At 35.5% G+C, this 20,799-nt stretch overlaps 3 protein-coding genes across 4 annotated transcripts; 2 read left to right on the top strand and 1 right to left on the bottom strand.

Moving 5' to 3' along the window:
• On the top strand, window positions 2,471–5,206 carry LOC109344669 (MDIS1-interacting receptor like kinase 1-like). Its single transcript, XM_019583424.1, has one exon. It carries the CDS (start codon window positions 2,471–2,473, stop codon window positions 5,204–5,206), a length of 2,736 nt encoding a protein of 911 aa, XP_019438969.1.
• Window positions 5,913–9,814, top strand: LOC109346060 (MDIS1-interacting receptor like kinase 1-like). Its single transcript, XM_019585422.1, has 2 exons — window positions 5,913–8,722; window positions 9,411–9,814. Exons 1-2 carry the CDS (start codon window positions 6,082–6,084, stop codon window positions 9,812–9,814), a joined length of 3,045 nt encoding a protein of 1,014 aa, XP_019440967.1. The 5' UTR covers window positions 5,913–6,081.
• Window positions 11,918–19,282, bottom strand: LOC109346061 (putative G3BP-like protein). 2 transcript variants are annotated; one of them, XM_019585425.1, is made up of 10 exons: window positions 19,247–19,282; window positions 19,127–19,216; window positions 18,779–18,913; window positions 17,942–18,248; window positions 16,176–16,435; window positions 15,555–15,735; window positions 14,777–14,898; window positions 14,623–14,688; window positions 13,970–14,051; window positions 11,918–12,488 (listed from the first exon to the last, which is right to left on the bottom strand). In XM_019585425.1, the coding sequence occupies exons 2-10, from the start codon at window positions 19,145–19,147 to the stop codon at window positions 12,340–12,342; spliced, it is 1,323 nt and encodes a 440-aa protein (XP_019440970.1). In that variant the 5' UTR covers window positions 19,148–19,216; window positions 19,247–19,282; the 3' UTR covers window positions 11,918–12,339. The 2 variants fall into 2 exon arrangements, with proteins under 2 accessions (XP_019440970.1, XP_019440968.1); XM_019585423.1 differs by lacking the exon at window positions 19,247–19,282 and having other exon boundaries at window positions 19,127–19,240.

Genomic DNA, 20,799 nt, shown 5'->3' on the forward strand with positions numbered 1-20,799 from the left:
ATGATAATAATATTTTAAAATTTTGAGTATAAATAAAGTTATTAAATATGTAAGTTAGTATAGATATTTTTTTAGAATTTTTAATATAAATTGAGTCAATTCGTTCAACTGATAATTCATTGGTCCAACTTATAACTCATCGATCCAATATCTTGATCGAATCAATAATCAGACTCGAAAAAGAAAATTATACTTCCAAACTAAATTTAATAACACTACTAATGGAGACGCACTAATTTTGTTTGGTGCTACCAAGTGTATTCATTCATCTTTTTTGTTAAGTAACTAATCATTTTTAATGTGTTTGACTGTCACTCTTAACAAATGTTGTTCACAATAATTGAATCATTGACATTTTGATCTTCTTAGAAATCCAATATAGTTTTACATGAATAGACCAACATGTTTTAATATAATATGCTTGTTTTATTGAATGTACTCGTAACATGTTTTTAGATATTGTTTATTACCACCCAAGAGGAAGGGTTATGAAAGCGGTTATCATATAAAGCTCAAACGAGGTTATAAAGTTTCCTTAACCAAGAAGTAGAGGGGTACTTATATTCTATTCTTTTGTAACATTCCAATTTCTATCACTTTTCTTACACCAGATTGAATGTCAATCATTGATGGCAAAATCTATGTAATATTAAACAACATAGGAGAAAGTGTTACCATATTTTTACACCTTGCTTTTTATAGTATTATATATTTAAATGAAGTAAAATAGTAAAATAAAAAGTATACATTTTAATTATGAAAGTAATCTTTAATTTTAACTATTAAGTTAGTTAATTGAAATTGAAATTTAGAAGAACGATTATTTTAATCTCATTCGTTAAGATGATTATAATTTATCAATATATCTAAACATTATAAGATGATTATACTTTGAACAATATTAATTGTCTTTTTAATTTTTAGACGCATGTGAACAAGTACATTTCTTAGGAAAAACATGTACTATTTCCATTCTATACTATATTTACACATTATAAAATTTTACCACCTCTACTTCAATAAAAAAAAAACTAGACTAAAATTAGGTTAATAATTATGGTTTGAAGTATGGATGAGGAGGATCTGACCATACTCGTTTATTCAGTATGGCCCGATCATGATCAAATTTGAATTTCGTTGGATCTTATCGGGTCTAGAGTCGGATTCGAGTTCGAAAATTAGATACAATCAATATTTAGGACCAAGAAAGGAATAAACGTGATCCGACTAGACCGTCTTATGGTCTCTCATTCATCATGTTTATATGTGTGTCTATTCAATTGTGTACAAAGTATTGATATCTATTTGGTCGAAAGTATAATGGATTCTCTAATTTTTTCATTATATATTTGATTAATAATATATATACATATACCATTTCAAATGTCAAAGTATATATACATAATAATAAGTAATAGTGAGAATTTTTTTATCTAAAAGGGTAAGTATTATATTTAATGAGGTATAGGTCGGATTTGAGTTCAAAGGCTGGTTCATTTGACATCTAGGGTTGGGTTAGCTTCAAGTCTAATACCAAATTCAGATTCAAAATAATGACCCAACCAACATTTAGTGGCGAGTAAGGGATAATCCTTACCGACCCATGCTCACCCTTAGTTTGAAGAGAGTGAGTTTAACACAGTAGTAAGGTTGTTGTTTATTGACTATGAGGTGACGAGTTCAAATCCTTGAAATTTAGCGTAAGGATACATACACACCCAAACCCACTAAATGAAAATCTCATCCACTGAAATACTTTTTTTAGTTATGGTTTCAAGAAAGCTAAACTATATAGTTTTTAACTCATTGCAATAAATAAACTATGGTTTTGTTTTTGATAGTAAAATGTCTTGGAAGAAATTATATCCAAAGCATTTATTTCTTTAGTTGGTACATCTATTCACAGTTTCACACAACAATCATCCCAAACAACCTCACCATGTTCTTCACACTAGACACACTAGTTATTAAAAAAGGTAAAATAATAAGTGCCTTATAATTCCACCTTCAAGTTGACATTGACAGCAGATAAAGGAAGTAAGATTTAAACTCAAAAAGCATTATGAAATGTCACATTCTATCCCATGTTTAATGTTGGACAAACTTCCAACAACTCCAAATATTCACTGTCCTTATATCAACATTACCATCTCTCATTTGATATGAAATGAAATGAAATGACACTCCTTCAAACCTGACAAGCCCTTATATATAACCAAAAATACTAATCAATGGTTTATAATTGCCCCATATTATATATCAAATATCATATCATGTCATATCATATACATTAGTCATCCTCCTATTAAATCACTTCCTCAAAAACTAGTCATATCACTATCATTCTATCACCTTTGGCCTTCATTTGAGTGTGTAAATGATGGAGAGTTGAGTGAGTAATCAAGCAGAAAAGAAGAACAAGATGCATATGAAAACCCAGTTTTTCTTTTTCTTAATCTTCTTCTGTTACATGGGTTGTTCCTATAATGGTGTTAGTTTTGCAGCAAATGATGAAGCATCAGCATTGCTTTCTGTAAAAGAAGGTCTAATTGATCCATTGAACAACCTCCATGATTGGAATTTTGATGCAGTTCATTGCAATTGGACTGGTGTGTGGTGTAATTCTGCTGGAGAAGTTGAGAAGCTTGATCTTTCTCACATGAATCTGAGTGGAAAAGTTTCCAATGAGATACAAAGGCTGAAAAGTCTTAATTCTCTTAACATATGCTGCAATGGGCTCTCATCATCATTGTCAAATTCTATAACCAATCTCACCACACTCAAGAGTCTTGATGTGAGCCAGAATTTCTTCATTGGTGACTTTCCATTAGGCCTTGGAAAGGTTTCAGGGCTTGTGACCTTAAATGCATCCAGCAACAGTTTCTCAGGTTTTGTTCCTGAGGACCTTGGAAATGTGTCTTCCTTAGAGACCCTTGATTTTAGAGGCAGCTTCTTTGAAGGGTCAGTTCCAAAGACATTGGGCAACTTGCATAAGTTGAAGTTTCTTGGTCTATCTGGGAATAATCTCACTGGTGAAATCCCAGGGGAGCTAGGAAAACTTTCATCATTGGAGACTATGATCATTGGCTACAATGCATTTGAAGGAGGGATTCCTGCAGAGTTTGGAAATCTCACCAATCTTAAGTATCTTGATATAGCAGATGGTAATCTTGGTGGTGAGATTCCAGAAGAGTTGGGAAGGCTCAAGTTATTGGATACAGTTTTCTTATACAAGAACAATTTTGAAGGCATGATTCCGAAAGCAATTAGCAACATGACTTCATTGGTGTTGCTGGATCTCTCAGATAACATGTTGTCAGGAAATATTCCAGCTGAAGTAAGTGAGTTGAAGAATTTGCAGCTTCTGAACTTGATGCGAAATCGGCTATCCGGTCCTGTGCCTTCTGGCCTTGGAAATTTGCCTCAACTTGAGGTGCTTGAGCTATGGAACAATTCCTTGTCAGGGACATTGCCTGGTAACCTTGGTAAGAATTCTCCATTGCAGTGGTTGGATGTATCATCCAATTCACTCTCTGGTGAGGTTCCCGAAACTCTATGCACTAAGGGCAATCTCACTAAGCTTATACTTTTCAATAATGCATTCTTGGGTCCAATTCCAGAAAGCCTATCGAAATGTCCTTCGCTTGTTCGTGTCCGAATTCATAACAATTTTCTTTCCGGCACGATTCCTGTAGGACTTGGCAAGCTTGGGAAGCTTCAAAGGTTAGAATTGGCTAATAATAGTCTCACTGGTAGAATTCCTGATGACGTTGCTTCTTCCACATCTCTTTCTTTCATTGATTTCTCGAAAAACAACCTTCACTCTTCTCTTCCTTCAACCATTGTTTCCATTCCAAATTTGCAAACTTTCATAGTCTCCAACAACAACCTGGAAGGTGAAATCCCAGAGCAATTCCAGGATTGTCCCTCACTTGGTGTTCTTGACCTCTCATCAAATCATTTCTTTGGAAGCATTCCGAAAAGCATTGCTTCATGTCAGAAATTGGTTAGCTTGAACCTAAAGAACAATAAACTCAGTGGTGAAATCCCAAAAGCATTAGCAAGCATGCCTACACTGGCCATTCTTGATCTTGCTAACAACTCTCTAACCGGTCAAATACCCCAAAATTTCGGCATCTCTCCGGCTCTAGAAATATTTAATGTCTCATACAACAAGCTAGATGGTCCTGTCCCAGAAAATGGTGTGCTAAGAACAATAAACCCAAATGATATTATGGGCAATGCTGGCCTATGTGGTGGTGTCCTCCCTGCATGTGGCCTAACATTCGCGTATCCTTCGAGACATCGGAACCCACAAACAAAGCCAATTATTACAGGATGGATCATTGCAATATTATCAATCTTAGCCATTGGGATTGCAATTTTGGCAGCAAGATCTTTATACACAAGGTGGTACAATAATGGATTATGTTTCAGTGAAAGATTTTATAAGGGTAGCAAAGGGTGGCCATGGAGATTGATGGCATTTCAGAGGCTTGATTTTACAAGTACTGACATTTTAGCTTGCATCAAGGAAACAAATGTGATCGGCATGGGTGCAACCGGGGTTGTTTATAAGGCTGAGGTACCACAATCAAGTACAGTTGTGGCAGTTAAAAAACTGTGGAGATCATCGGGATCTGATATTGAAGTAGGAAGCAGTGATGACCTTGTTGGGGAGGTGAATCTTTTAGGAAGACTAAGGCATAGGAACATTGTTAGACTACTAGGCTTTCTTTATAATAACACTGATGTGATGATAGTTTATGAATTCATGCTTAATGGAAATCTTGGAGATGCCTTGCATGGCAAGCAAACAGCAGGAACATTGCTTGTAGATTGGGTTTCAAGGTATAACATAGCACTAGGAGTTGCACAAGGACTTGCTTATCTTCATCATGATTGTCATCCACCTATTATCCATAGAGACATTAAGTCAAATAATATACTTCTTGATGCAAATCTTGAGGCAAGGATAGCAGATTTCGGGTTAGCGAAAATGATGATCAGGAAGAATGAAACAGTCTCCATGATTGCTGGTTCCTATGGATACATTGCCCCTGGTGAGTTACTAGTTCATACATCTTACCTTAATCTTTCAATCACTACTTTGTTTTTCAGAACATTTACGGCAAGTAGGATACTTAAAAGTAAGGGTGAGCATTCTGATAAGACTTGTAACTTATCCAACCCTAAATGTTGGTGAAGTTATTTTTTGAACCTAACTCGGCCCTAAATATGAAGCTAATTTGATCCAAAATGTCAATTGGTATAACCTTTAAATAACATATGTGTATATATAGTAAAGGTTGTTGTTTATTGACTATGAGGTGACGAGTTCAAATCCTTGAAATTTAGCGTAAGGATACATACACACCCAAACCCACTAAATGAAAATCTCATCCACTGAAATACTTTTTTTAGTTATGGTTTCAAGAAAGCTAAACTATATAGTTTTTAACTCATTGCAATAAATAAACTATGGTTTTGTTTTTGATAGTAAAATGTCTTGGAAGAAATTATATCCAAAGCATTTATTTCTTTAGTTGGTACATCTATTCACAGTTTCACACAACAATCATCCCAAACAACCTCACCATGTTCTTCACACTAGACACACTAGTTATTAAAAAAGGTAAAATAATAAGTGCCTTATAATTCCACCTTCAAGTTGACATTGACAGCAGATAAAGGAAGTAAGATTTAAACTCAAAAAGCATTATGAAATGTCACATTCTATCCCATGTTTAATGTTGGACAAACTTCCAACAACTCCAAATATTCACTGTCCTTATATCAACATTACCATCTCTCATTTGATATGAAATGAAATGAAATGACACTCCTTCAAACCTGACAAGCCCTTATATATAACCAAAAATACTAATCAATGGTTTATAATTGCCCCATATTATATATCAAATATCATATCATGTCATATCATATACATTAGTCATCCTCCTATTAAATCACTTCCTCAAAAACTAGTCATATCACTATCATTCTATCACCTTTGGCCTTCATTTGAGTGTGTAAATGATGGAGAGTTGAGTGAGTAATCAAGCAGAAAAGAAGAACAAGATGCATATGAAAACCCAGTTTTTCTTTTTCTTAATCTTCTTCTGTTACATGGGTTGTTCCTATAATGGTGTTAGTTTTGCAGCAAATGATGAAGCATCAGCATTGCTTTCTGTAAAAGAAGGTCTAATTGATCCATTGAACAACCTCCATGATTGGAATTTTGATGCAGTTCATTGCAATTGGACTGGTGTGTGGTGTAATTCTGCTGGAGAAGTTGAGAAGCTTGATCTTTCTCACATGAATCTGAGTGGAAAAGTTTCCAATGAGATACAAAGGCTGAAAAGTCTTAATTCTCTTAACATATGCTGCAATGGGCTCTCATCATCATTGTCAAATTCTATAACCAATCTCACCACACTCAAGAGTCTTGATGTGAGCCAGAATTTCTTCATTGGTGACTTTCCATTAGGCCTTGGAAAGGTTTCAGGGCTTGTGACCTTAAATGCATCCAGCAACAGTTTCTCAGGTTTTGTTCCTGAGGACCTTGGAAATGTGTCTTCCTTAGAGACCCTTGATTTTAGAGGCAGCTTCTTTGAAGGGTCAGTTCCAAAGACATTGGGCAACTTGCATAAGTTGAAGTTTCTTGGTCTATCTGGGAATAATCTCACTGGTGAAATCCCAGGGGAGCTAGGAAAACTTTCATCATTGGAGACTATGATCATTGGCTACAATGCATTTGAAGGAGGGATTCCTGCAGAGTTTGGAAATCTCACCAATCTTAAGTATCTTGATATAGCAGATGGTAATCTTGGTGGTGAGATTCCAGAAGAGTTGGGAAGGCTCAAGTTATTGGATACAGTTTTCTTATACAAGAACAATTTTGAAGGCATGATTCCGAAAGCAATTAGCAACATGACTTCATTGGTGTTGCTGGATCTCTCAGATAACATGTTGTCAGGAAATATTCCAGCTGAAGTAAGTGAGTTGAAGAATTTGCAGCTTCTGAACTTGATGCGAAATCGGCTATCCGGTCCTGTGCCTTCTGGCCTTGGAAATTTGCCTCAACTTGAGGTGCTTGAGCTATGGAACAATTCCTTGTCAGGGACATTGCCTGGTAACCTTGGTAAGAATTCTCCATTGCAGTGGTTGGATGTATCATCCAATTCACTCTCTGGTGAGGTTCCCGAAACTCTATGCACTAAGGGCAATCTCACTAAGCTTATACTTTTCAATAATGCATTCTTGGGTCCAATTCCAGAAAGCCTATCGAAATGTCCTTCGCTTGTTCGTGTCCGAATTCATAACAATTTTCTTTCCGGCACGATTCCTGTAGGACTTGGCAAGCTTGGGAAGCTTCAAAGGTTAGAATTGGCTAATAATAGTCTCACTGGTAGAATTCCTGATGACGTTGCTTCTTCCACATCTCTTTCTTTCATTGATTTCTCGAAAAACAACCTTCACTCTTCTCTTCCTTCAACCATTGTTTCCATTCCAAATTTGCAAACTTTCATAGTCTCCAACAACAACCTGGAAGGTGAAATCCCAGAGCAATTCCAGGATTGTCCCTCACTTGGTGTTCTTGACCTCTCATCAAATCATTTCTTTGGAAGCATTCCGAAAAGCATTGCTTCATGTCAGAAATTGGTTAGCTTGAACCTAAAGAACAATAAACTCAGTGGTGAAATCCCAAAAGCATTAGCAAGCATGCCTACACTGGCCATTCTTGATCTTGCTAACAACTCTCTAACCGGTCAAATACCCCAAAATTTCGGCATCTCTCCGGCTCTAGAAATATTTAATGTCTCATACAACAAGCTAGATGGTCCTGTCCCAGAAAATGGTGTGCTAAGAACAATAAACCCAAATGATATTATGGGCAATGCTGGCCTATGTGGTGGTGTCCTCCCTGCATGTGGCCTAACATTCGCGTATCCTTCGAGACATCGGAACCCACAAACAAAGCCAATTATTACAGGATGGATCATTGCAATATTATCAATCTTAGCCATTGGGATTGCAATTTTGGCAGCAAGATCTTTATACACAAGGTGGTACAATAATGGATTATGTTTCAGTGAAAGATTTTATAAGGGTAGCAAAGGGTGGCCATGGAGATTGATGGCATTTCAGAGGCTTGATTTTACAAGTACTGACATTTTAGCTTGCATCAAGGAAACAAATGTGATCGGCATGGGTGCAACCGGGGTTGTTTATAAGGCTGAGGTACCACAATCAAGTACAGTTGTGGCAGTTAAAAAACTGTGGAGATCATCGGGATCTGATATTGAAGTAGGAAGCAGTGATGACCTTGTTGGGGAGGTGAATCTTTTAGGAAGACTAAGGCATAGGAACATTGTTAGACTACTAGGCTTTCTTTATAATAACACTGATGTGATGATAGTTTATGAATTCATGCTTAATGGAAATCTTGGAGATGCCTTGCATGGCAAGCAAACAGCAGGAACATTGCTTGTAGATTGGGTTTCAAGGTATAACATAGCACTAGGAGTTGCACAAGGACTTGCTTATCTTCATCATGATTGTCATCCACCTATTATCCATAGAGACATTAAGTCAAATAATATACTTCTTGATGCAAATCTTGAGGCAAGGATAGCAGATTTCGGGTTAGCGAAAATGATGATCAGGAAGAATGAAACAGTCTCCATGATTGCTGGTTCCTATGGATACATTGCCCCTGGTGAGTTACTAGTTCATACATCTTACCTTAATCTTTCAATCACTACTTTGTTTTTCAGAACATTTACGGCAAGTAGGATACTTAAAAGTAAGGGTGAGCATTCTGATAAGACTTGTAACTTATCCAACCCTAAATGTTGGTGAAGTTATTTTTTGAACCTAACTCGGCCCTAAATATGAAGCTAATTTGATCCAAAATGTCAATTGGTATAACCTTTAAATAACATATGTGTATATATAGTATTAATCATGTATATATGATGAAAAAATTAGAGAATCAATAATACTTTCGACCAAATAGATTCATTACTTTATACACAATTGAATAAAGACACATACATGATGAATGGGTGACCATAGGACGAGTTGAGTCATATTTATCCTTTATCTGACTCTAAATATTAATCGAATCTAATTTTTGTACCCGAACTCGGCCCTAAACCCGATGAAACCCGACCATATTCGAGGTTGAACATGATCACACTATATCGGATGAGCTGGTACTGTTGGATCCTGCTCATACCTACTTAAAAGCTTAAACTCAAAGAGCATAATATAACTTTTACTAAGTTGATTGATAAAGATTGAAGTGAATACTGGCTATATTCATATTTGTTGACATATGTTTGTTCTTTTAAGATTTAAAAGATATACATTTGTAATCACTTCAGTTCTATATCATTTGGCAGAATATGGATACTCTTTGAAGGTGGATGAAAAGATTGACATTTACAGTTATGGAGTAGTTTTACTAGAGCTTCTCACAGGAAAGAGGCCATTAGATCCAGAATTTGAAGAGTCTATAGATATTGTAGGATGGATTAGAAGGAAAATGGACAAAGGATGTTCAGAAAAAGCATTAGACCCAAGTGTAGGAAACTGCATGCATGTTCAAGAAGAGATGCTTTTGGTTCTCAGAATAGCACTTCTTTGCACTGCTAAGATCCCCAAAGATAGACCCTCAATGAGGGATGTTATAATGATGCTTGGAGAGGCAAAGCCTAGGAGAAAAAGCAGTGTCAGCACTGAAACATTAGCACCTAACAAGGAGATGTTAGTTATTAGCACATCACCAATTAATGGTCTTGTGTAGGAGGCAAAAATCAATTTTGATGGGCCTGCAATCAGAATCTGCGTATGTATTTACATCTGTAATTTTGTTAATTTGTATGTAATTTTGTAATCAATTCAGTGTTGCATATTTTGCTACTAAATATTAGTCGGTATAAAATGGATTACTTTTGTGTAATTAAATTTTTTATGTACCCCGATTTTTGTCAAGAAGCATATTTATATGTCACTAGTATAAAATCTATGCATTATAAAGAGTTTTTTATATTTTCAGCTTATTATCTTTCCTTTACTAATAAAGTGTTGGTTTAATAGTGTAAAGTTCTACTAGATCCCTAGATGACTAATAGGTCAAGGATTAGATCATCGTGAGCGACATTTATAGGGAAGGACAGACATACACCCAAAAGGGATTAGTTCATTACCTAAAAGGTGACAAGATACTCTTGGCAGTACCAAAAAATTAACACACGTATTCGTGGATAATATATTGACATGTTAATGCATAAATTATTTTCTCAAAAATAATTTAATCTGATAAAAAAATTGTAGCATTTCTTGGCATGTTTTTGTTCTTCAAAGAATTAAAATTCACGAGGCCCCATTGATTAATTTGATAAGGGTGGGATTCTTAACACAGAAGTTATCAGTTGAACAGTTATACCTCTATCAAAAACATAATAATAAACTAAATAAATCATATCTTATAAAACATAGTATATATGTACATTATTAAGTTCTAAGCTTAAATATCAAAAGGAAAATTATTTACAACCCGCTTATGCTTGCTTAAATCAAAAGCTATCCTAATAAAATGAGTGTCATTGCTATATGGAGTCCGCATCTATTGTCTCAATCCTTTGTGTCAGGAAATATGATTGATCAAAAAAATATTTAATAATTGTAATTTTAACTTAAATAAAAATTTCAACCAATTAGTGGTGATAGTAAATGGAATGTTACAAAAAAGTGGGATAATATATATGCTCTCATGCTGCACAATATCAGAAGTGATGGATTAAGTCAGAATTCCAGGCAAACATTTTTTCAAACCGGCAAGATTGCGTGTGCATGAAGTTCTGAACAGCAAGAATAATGAGAAACAAATCTCAACATTTTAGCTTCGCCTAAAATCTACAACCATGCATTACTTGGGTTGCAAGTGTACACTGAAGCAGAAGTGGCATAAAGTTGATTTGTTATTGTTATTATTTATTTCTCTAACTTGGGGTCTGACAAATATTATGTGTCCCTATTTTCAACAAATATTGTCAAACTTTAACAGGGTTGTGATTCCAACTTCCACTAAACAGTATGACCAAACAGATAATTTCTGAGAAAAATGTTTCTTTTTCAAATGAAAATTTGACTTACAATAGCAGGGAAAGATAGATGAATGATGTTACTATATGTTAAAATAGTTGAGCTTTTGTTAGTCGGTTAGTTAATTTGGTTTGGTTAGGGTAGTTAGTGTTTTTCTTCCCTTTATATAGATGATTCAATGTAACTTTGAAATTTAATTCAATTCAATAACATTTTCTCATTCCTTCTTGTTCATCAAGAATCTCTCTTATCCATGCCTACTACCATTTTAACACTATAGTTACACAGAACATGTAAGGTTATCAGCATCATATTTTATCACTTGATCCTATCTTATCATAGCTGGTACTCCCAATACCCAAAAATATGAGACTAGACAATAATGGAAGTAGCAACAACGGAGATGCAGATAAATCTCCCAACTAACCAAACAAAATTGATTCAGCACTCTTGAACATATACAAAAGGTGATTCTCACTTGCTTTGAAAAATATTACTAGTAAGATTGTAAAAAGACATTCGTATGTTGCTAATTAAGTTATATTACGGGCTGGTTGTGACTATCATTGCAATTCTTTTTCCATAGTCTAAATCCTCTAATTTCCTTAGTATTTGGAAAGGACCACAACACTTACCTATTGTATCTGTATTATGGAATACTAGATTTAAAAAAATCTAAAATTTATAGTTTCACTAGTGTTGCCACATTATCAAGATAGACTTACGTGAATGATATAAATTTATAGTTTCAGAGCACTGTAATCCAAATCAGGAGAAAAATATAATTTGTAAGATTCTGATGTGTTACTACTGAAACAGCTCACTATAATTTGGGCAAAAAAACACAACAATGCAAAGACCATGTGACAATTCAGCATAACATAAGTGAATGTCTCAAACATATTTTTCCCCCTTAACACACTTTCTCTGCCCAAAATCTCTCACAATCTCTAACGTAAGGGTACAGAAATGCCCAAAATTTCACCCCTGAATGGATATTAAACAGCATTCAAGGGGAACAAAGTGATCTACACTTGCAAAAAAGACTAATGAAATCTCAATAACTTGAACATAAATAAAAAACACACCTGAAACATAAGAACTTGTAACGAAACCACAGAAGGAAAATGTTCAGCAACAAATACCCAAATCAAACTACCAGATTATAGAAAATGTATAAGCTCTAGAACAGCATTTTCATGCAAGTTTTGTTAGGACATTTTCTTATCGGGAACCGCGCTGGGTATAACCGTCACCTCTTAGCCTGTTATAATCAGCAGTATCCTGATAAATTCCCCTGCCTGAGCCCCTGCCACCAAAACGTCCCCTTGGAGCATCTGTTTGATAACTGCTTCTGCCTCTTCCCCTTCCTCCTGATTAATACAAAGAAAGTGGATATCATTACTACAAGTTAAGCCCCTCCATTTTTTATCTCCATAAGAAAGATAAATGATAAAACACTACACATACACAAGTGAAAACAGATAACACTTTAGTGTCTAAAACTTCATACTACAAACTAGAAAATCCAATCTTATACTACATAAAAATATCTTATTAAGAAAAGAAACAAGATGTACAAGTACAGAGGAGGATTAGATAATATTTTGCCTGTAACAAAAGCAGAAAACTACAGCACAAAAACTCAATCTCGCAAAGAAACTACAAGCACATAGCAAAAGAGACAACAAAACAATCTCATTTCATACCAAACAAATCACATTCTACAAATATGCTTGCACTAAACTAATAGTTTATTAGCACGGAATTAGAGAAAACATCAACTTAGTCAGAATACTAACTGCCTAAGAAAACAACTATGTTCTGTTTATTCCCATTTGAGGCTGGGTCCTTGTGATGCTTTGACAAAACTAAATCAGAGCCCTCCACCAAAAATCTCTTGCTCCACTATGGTTTATCCAAGGCTGTATTTCCCACCATTTCCAAAACCACTAGTGCCTAAAAGCAATCATCATTTGGCAGATGCACAAATGCAAGTGATACTTTGCTGCCCAATCCTGCCACTTGCCAACACTAAGAACCTCAAATTCATGCCAAACCCACAACTAGGCAACAAACATAACCTATAATAAATTGCTATAGCTACCTTAAACTCACAGGAATCATGTACCAACATAATTAGTCATGCCTCCATATAGTAAGTAGCCTATTAGTATCTAATCAACTAATCCTAATAATTCAGTAAGTGTCTCAGAAATCCTTCTGCCTTTGTTCCTTATCCAAACCTTAGGTCCTAAATATAGCCACCACCTTCACACAAAAATACTAGTTTTATTCATGTTCACAATAGTTTTACCAAATTCCAGTACCAAATACCAATAAAAACAGTTCTATGATAATACAGCAACTTCCCACCAACCATCACCGATCACCAAAGGCTCTCACGTCCTATGATGTATAGTACAACTACAATACACTGATTCAGACAATGTTCCCATACAAGTGCAAAGCTGACATGAACAGCCACAAGTCTCCTCTGTGAGCTAATGTGACATGCCATGTAGGAGTTGGTAACCGAGAGTTTACCTAATAACATTGGTGTACAACGGCATTTAAGTGCCAAGTACTACCACAATGATCAATTGGTCAACAACCAGTTTCGCTAGCATGTACAGCCAGTCTACTCTAAGCACTATACCATTGCACACCTACTTGTTAGGTGCATTATGTGCTTTATGCAAAGACATTAACTTACTTCTTTCAAAGCTTTCTCAATAGCTAATAATAGTAATAGGTAAAAGTAAAACCCTCAACTCAGAAACTAGGAAGCTACAAAATCATTGATGTTTTCTAAACAGCATGAGATAAACTAAGAAAGAAAGTGAGGCATTACTTCCTCCCCGAGCTGCAACGCCGGTGTTTGGTCTCCGCTCCTCTATGTATATTTGTCTTCCAGCCAATTGTATGGGAGAAGCCTACAAATACAACGTAAAATAATGAAGACATGTATATACAAAACACAAGAAAGCACATTGCTGTTAATGCAGGTGTGTGGGTGGGTGGGTGAATGACAAAATGTTAGATAATGATATTTGTCTTTACATGCAGTCCAACCTTAATTCCTGAAAATTTGGAATACTATGAGAAACTACATCCATAGATTTTCTTGATCGGAATAAAACAATAAAAAAATAATGAGGAAACTGAAGCATAAAATTTAAGAAACAAAATGAAAGTACACCAACTTGACTCCATAGCACAGAATGCAGAGTCAACCTAATCAACAACAAATAGAACATCTAAATCTCAACTGTGTTCTTTTTTATTAAGGAATTGAATAATTAGATCATCAAACAAAGATTAAGTCTAATAAGAAAACAGCAGCTTGTGATGAGGCTCCAATCTGGCGGGGCCTGTGGAGATTATTGTAAGCAGCCTTACCCCGCAAGCAAAGAGATTGTTTCCAGAATTTGAACCATTGGCCTCCGAGTCAAAGGTCATCAGATTATGTCTAATGAGAAAACGAAAGATAAAATAAATTCAAACCTGAAGCGAATTATGAACACCAACAATGTCTTCAAATTCCACAAAAGCATAGCAAACTCCAATTTCCTGTGTACATCAATTTCTATTTAAGCTTTTTCTCTTCTCAAGGTTGGTTATATGGGCATTCATTTCTGATGTGATAAAAAAAACTTACCTGCCGGACCCTGACGAATATTCCATCAGGCTTAATTCTGCCGAAGTTCTTAAATTCCTGCTCAATTTCAGCTTCAGTGACATCAGCAGGCAAGTTTCTCACATAGACAGATTTTACTTCACCTGGAAGAATAGATCATGTATCAACTTGATGTTCCAAGACTGGGAAGTGGGAATGCTCAGATGTGAATCCTTTCATGTCAGTACTTAGTAAGCAATCACATTATGACTTATGAGAGAGACACAAAAGAAATTATAGTAGGACCAACCATAATTTGTGAAGGGACCATTCGTGTATTTCCCTCTCGTAGCATGAACTTGTCATGTTACAAACTCAGATAAGAGGATCTTAATCCATTTTCAAAATCAAAATACTAGAATTTTATTTCTCAAAATCTCGGTATCAAAAGTTTATCCCTAACCAGTACAAACACTTGTATCCAAGCTTAGAGAAGTGTAACCTAAAAAGTTCTATGAGGTAAGTTTATGCAGCCTCACCCTCTAAAAAGAATCTTTCTATACATGGATATATTTTAAAAATATATTAGACAACTGTCGCCCACCATTGGTAGCAAAATCTGCCACAAAGGACTTCACCTCAAAGAGAGAAGAACAGAATAAACTTCACACATATCATCAACATATATACAATAAGTATTCCAAGAAAATACCATAACCAGCTAAAATGTTTAATAATTACTTTCCACTTTGCCAGAATGGTACAAATAGTAAAGACAGAAAGTGAACAAAGATAGGGAAGCATGTAATAAAAATTAAACCTTCATCCACTACTCCATAGCCATCCTCTGATGCATCAACCCCATAATCGGGAACAAATGTAGATGGAGAGCTTGACTGTTGTTCAGCAGGCTGCGCAACATGATTAAACACTGAAGGAGCAGGGGCGCTTTTATAAGTTGATTGCAGAGCAGGAGATGACACAGATTGACCTTTTTGTAACTGTATGTTCAAAGAAACCAAATTAAATTGAGAAAAAAGACTAAAAAGGACTAAAAGAGGAAAATAATTGTATAAATTTGAAAATTATGTTCTGAAAGTAAAGTTTGCAACCATTTGAAAGAAAGAAAATCAGAATGTCAAATGTAAATAAGGGTAAAATGCATTGGTGCCAACACACATTAACAAACAAATTATATAAAAGGACTGCCCAAAAAAGTATGGTTTGATTTAGATCAACTGACAACGTAAAGACCTTACACTGCTAGAGAACCATATAACGCCGCATGTTTCAAATTCAGTTAAAAATAATACTTATTGCAAGTGAAACTTCATTTACTCCAATGATGTGATACCTACTTATTTGACATTGCATAGGGTATTCACTTCCAGTGGACCAAATTTAAACTCAAGAAAAAGCCTGGCAAAGAAGAAGTACATACAATAGATGCCCAGGTTTTCTTAGGAGGCTCTTCCAAAGGTTCCTCCACATGCGCAACCGGGGGTTCGTGGATGGTATGAGAAACACTTGGAATTACTGGAGATGCCACCTCTGCAGGTGTTTCCTCCACCACAACTTCAGTTTCATGGTCTTGCTGTAGCTGCTGCAGCTCTGGAACACTATACTTGTCCACTGGATCATCTTCTATATGAACTGAGTTAACATATTCACTAGCCTCTTCCTCAAAACCATAGTCCAAAGCTGATAAATAACATATTCAGGACCCAAAGAGAGACAATGTTTTTTAATAACAAAAATGACACTTTACATGCATACTACTTTAGTCATTGAGTGGAAAAGATTAATAACTAAAAAATTCAACTTTTGGCACATAAACATTCATCTATTAGAATTAGAAACTACAACAACAACGAAACCTTGCCCCATTAAGCGGAGTTGGCTTCATGGATGAATCAATGCCATCAGAATTTATCAAAAACCAATTATTTTAATTAAAAGGCCATTTAAACCAAATTGCAGTAAATAGAAAGAAAGAGGTACATATATATATATTTGTTCATTATCATTGTCACCAAGAAAGTAATTATTTTAGCCTAACTATTTTGGATAAGTTCTTATATCATTGCCACTGAATAAGCTATTATGTATGCCAAACTATTGTCATCAGAATTGCATGAATCATGATTCAATTCATGTAATTAGATGAGTCCAAGATGCAGAGATATGAATCACTGAATGTTTCATTTTTCCACCAGAATCAGATATATAATATCAGAAGAATCGGTTAAATAGAGGATCTAAGATGTATTGTGCAATTTTCGCACAGCTGGGTCGTGCAATAAACCAGGTCAGATCCATTGCAACCCATTTTGAAAATCCTTATTTCATTTTTTGGCAGGGTTATTTTGGAATGGAGTGAAAATGCAAATATCTCCCCCAAATCTTACCTACTCAAAGTATTTGTATTCAAAGAAACCTTAATCTCTTCCTCACGCTCTGCTCCTATCCACTCCCCGTCCGAGACCATTTTCATGTCTTCAGCTGGTCTATATTGCAGGTTCCCCGTCCTCTATTATGTGGTTATTTATTTGTTGTCTAATTCTCTTCTCTGTTGCTTTCATGTGGGTTTGCATCAAAATTCTTGTCACAGAATGGATGACACTGGAAAACAAATCCTTTTTATGCAAATATTATTGTCGCTTTCGGTTTTCTTCTTATAATTTTTAGAGCTTCACACGAACCTGTGCAGGTCTTTTTGTTATTTAACTATTATTACTTTTACTTCGATTGTTTCTTTTATATTTCACTTTGATAGTGGTATAGTGAGTTATTAAATGCTAATATCTACAACATCAACCCAGCCTTAGTCACACTAGGTAGGTCCGGCTACATGAATCGAACAACACCATAATGCTCCATCATGTCCATTGACAAAGCTAATACCTAATTGATTATAATGTTTCATCATGTGAAAAGATATATGTTATGCTATTCTTAATCATTGAACACAAATCTTACACTCCATCATATAGTTTGATTCACAATTCAAAAAACATGTCTTCCAAAGTTCAGATTCATTATGTGAATCCCGATTTGACAACCATTTTCCGAACTATTTACGAAAAAATCCTTACTAAACAGAAGGTCATTGCATCTACATACTATAACCTTAACAGAACAAAGGGTTCCTGTTAAAACTAGTCCACATATAAATATAATGGAAAAATAATTCAGCAGTCAAATTACCAGGTGGCTCTGCAACAGAATTAGAAAGATGAGGTTGTGTGTCAAACTTTTCCGATGCAACTGATCCCAGATTTGTGTACGTTACTTCATCATCAATCAAATGAAAAATATCATTCAGTACAAAGTAACCCTTCTCCTGAGGAGCAAGAAAGAAGGTCTGGAAAAACTTTCGCCTCCGACTGATATCCTTGATCTTGACAAAACCTGAGACCATTATAACCAAACCTCCATCCCAAGAATCAAGAGAATTGATTGTCTTGATCTCTATTGAAACAAAATTCAGTGTCATGACAAGTTCATGAATTTGCTGCATGAGATAAAAATAACCCGATCAGCTATCTGCTAGCTACTTTAACCCATAAGTAGCGGCTATACATAAAAGAAAAGTAACTTACGTGGCAAACACAATATACATGAGGCAAGTTCTGTTCTAGTGGGTAAGCGTGGATGAAATATCAGTGAAGACTGAAGAGCATGATTCATACAAACAAATGGTGCAGGGCCGTTTGTTAAGCTTACAAATAATAGATTCCAAGATTGTGTAAAAAGTGATTAACTTATCATAGATTTTGGTGTAAAGCAAAAGCTATTTGTGTTAGTCCAAAATCAAAATAATCAATTGTTACACGAAAAGCTAATCATATTAATTGAGTATCTTCTAATTATAATAAGGAATCAACTTACTGAGCGATTCTGATTTCTAAAAAAATAATTTTATCCAAACATAAACATCTTATAATCCTACACAGTGCACCCAAAATCAGATATTTTACTAGAAACAATAATTTCAATAAGATCAGAAAATGAATTGAAATAAAAGAAAAAGGTGGAATGTACCAACAAATCATGAGCAGTTAGGGTAGAATCTCCATCAACGCGGATCATAGAACTGTTATCAGAGTAAAACTGATGAACCAAACTAGGTTGTTGTGGAAGAACTTGATAGTACTGTCCAACAAAGTATGAACCCACCTGCCACAAAATAAAAATTAATAATAAATAATAATCTCAAAAAATAAAAACTTCAATTCTACTAACTCGTTCCTTCGTTCCTATTTATCTGCTATTGCAAAAAAACACATTGACATTATCGTATTTTTTTCCTAATATATCATTTATCTGTGTGTTCATTAATTTTTTACCGTGAATCGAAATAATATTATGAGAAATAACAATTAATAATACCTGGGCAGCACTAACAGCCATTTTTAGGTTATTTTGAGTAATCTTCAATTGAGTAGTGTTGAACAAAAAAACCCTAAAATTTGTGAAGAACGAAGAGGATTTGAGAAGAGAGAGAAACAAATATAGACAGCGCAGAGAATCCAGAGAGTGAAACGGAGTGTGAGAGAAAGAGTATCGTTTATGCTCAGCCGTTGGATTTAGGGTCAGGGATAATCACGTTTTAACGGATCAGATTCTTTTATATTCGGACTAAATCTCGGGGTGGTGTTTGTTTAAGGAAATAAAGAAACGGTGGATTCGATGTTGACTCTTTTTTACTACGAGAACATCATAATATACTTTTGTATTTTTTTTTTGGTACAACGGAAATATAAAAACAACAAAACTAAAACATAGGGTACAAATCCATATGTAGGATAGATGAAGCTCTTACAGGTGGTGTATCCTAGAACATCCAAGAGACATGAAGACTCAAACTAAGCTTGGCCAGGAAGTCAGCCATCATGTTTCCTTCCCGAAAAATATGTTGTATACGAACCTGCCAATCTCTATTTACTAGATCAGCGATGCTATGAATAACTGGTTCCAGATGCTGAAGTTGAACCTGCAGCTTATTAGTGATAATGTGAATAGCCTCAAGACAGTCACTCTCCAAGATTACAGCTCGATGGCCCCAATCCCAAGCCAACCGAAGCCCATGATCCATAGCAAGCAGCTCAGCTAGGATGGGAGACCCATTTCCAAACTTACCAGAGAAACCTGAAAGCCAAATTCCATCATGGTTCCGGATAACTCCTCCTCCACCAATAATTTGATCACGAATAGTGCAACTTCCATCAACATTAAGTTTTACCCAACCAAACTCCGGGCGACACCAGCGAGTATTAGCCAAAGCTACATCCATGGAAAGGGCATCAGTAGAAAACCAATCCTTAAGATCGAGGTGAACATTCCTAGTGACATAGTTTGAATCCCATGGAGTAGTACCAAAAAATGAATTATTTCTCCACCGCCAAGCCCACCAGAAGCCTGTCAAAAAAAGTCTCCCATTGTGAGATCTTATATTTTTCACCAGCCACAACATGAAAGACTCAGTAGTCCAAAAGCCTTGATCATTAAAACCCAGACGACACCATAGGAGTGCAGAATGAAAGCAATCTCTAAAGGTATGGAGAAGATCCTCACTATCATTAATACATCGAGGGCACATAGGGGAGATGGTAATATGTCTCCTGAAACGGAGAGAGTTAATAGGCAAGGAATCATGAGCAGAGAGCCAACAAAGAAATTTGACTTTTTCTGGAACATTCAGTCTCCACAACCAACTCCACTGAATCTGAACACTCGTGACCTCGTTGTCATTATTCTTAATCCACCAATAACCTGAATTAGCTGAGTAGAACCCAGTTGCACTTCCCTCCCAGATCCATGAGTCAATAATATTTGAGGAAGACGGAACTGGAATTGTTAGAATAGCTTCCTTCACATGTATAGGAATTAGAGTATAAATTATGCTAAAATCCCAAGAACAGTCTTTCCACAAGTCCTTTAACTGAAGCTGAGTGTCTGTGATGTTAACATAATCCACCAAATTGCAAAGCTTTCTCAACCCAAACCAATTATCATACCAAACAGATCAATTTCCATCACCTAACTGCAAGGTAAAGCCACCC

Source organism: Lupinus angustifolius, chromosome LG04, assembly GCF_001865875.1.
Source record: "Lupinus angustifolius cultivar Tanjil chromosome LG04, LupAngTanjil_v1.0, whole genome shotgun sequence".
NCBI lineage: Eukaryota > Viridiplantae > Streptophyta > Magnoliopsida > Fabales > Fabaceae > Lupinus > Lupinus angustifolius.

What these genes read in the sequence shown, in the direction of transcription:
- LOC109344669 (XM_019583424.1), top strand. Translation starts at nt 2,471, where the DNA reads ATGGGTTGTTCCTATAATGGTGTTAGTTTTGCAGCAAATGATGAAGCA.
- LOC109346060 (XM_019585422.1), top strand. Translation starts at nt 6,082, where the DNA reads ATGCATATGAAAACCCAGTTTTTCTTTTTCTTAATCTTCTTCTGTTAC. An exon ending in CTATGGATACATTGCCCCTG is followed by an intron (nt 8,723 to 9,410) that starts GTGAGTTACTAG and finishes ATCATTTGGCAG; the next exon opens with AATATGGATACTCTTTGAAG.
- LOC109346061 (XM_019585425.1), bottom strand. Translation starts at nt 19,147, where the DNA reads ATGGCTGTTAGTGCTGCCCAG. An exon ending in TTCTGTTGCAGAGCCACCTG is followed by an intron (nt 16,436 to 17,941) that starts GTAATTTGACTG and finishes GTTATTTATCAG; the next exon opens with CTTTGGACTATGGTTTTGAG. An exon ending in GTGTTCATAATTCGCTTCAG is followed by an intron (nt 14,052 to 14,622) that starts GTTTGAATTTAT and finishes TTGTATTTGTAG; the next exon opens with GCTTCTCCCATACAATTGGC.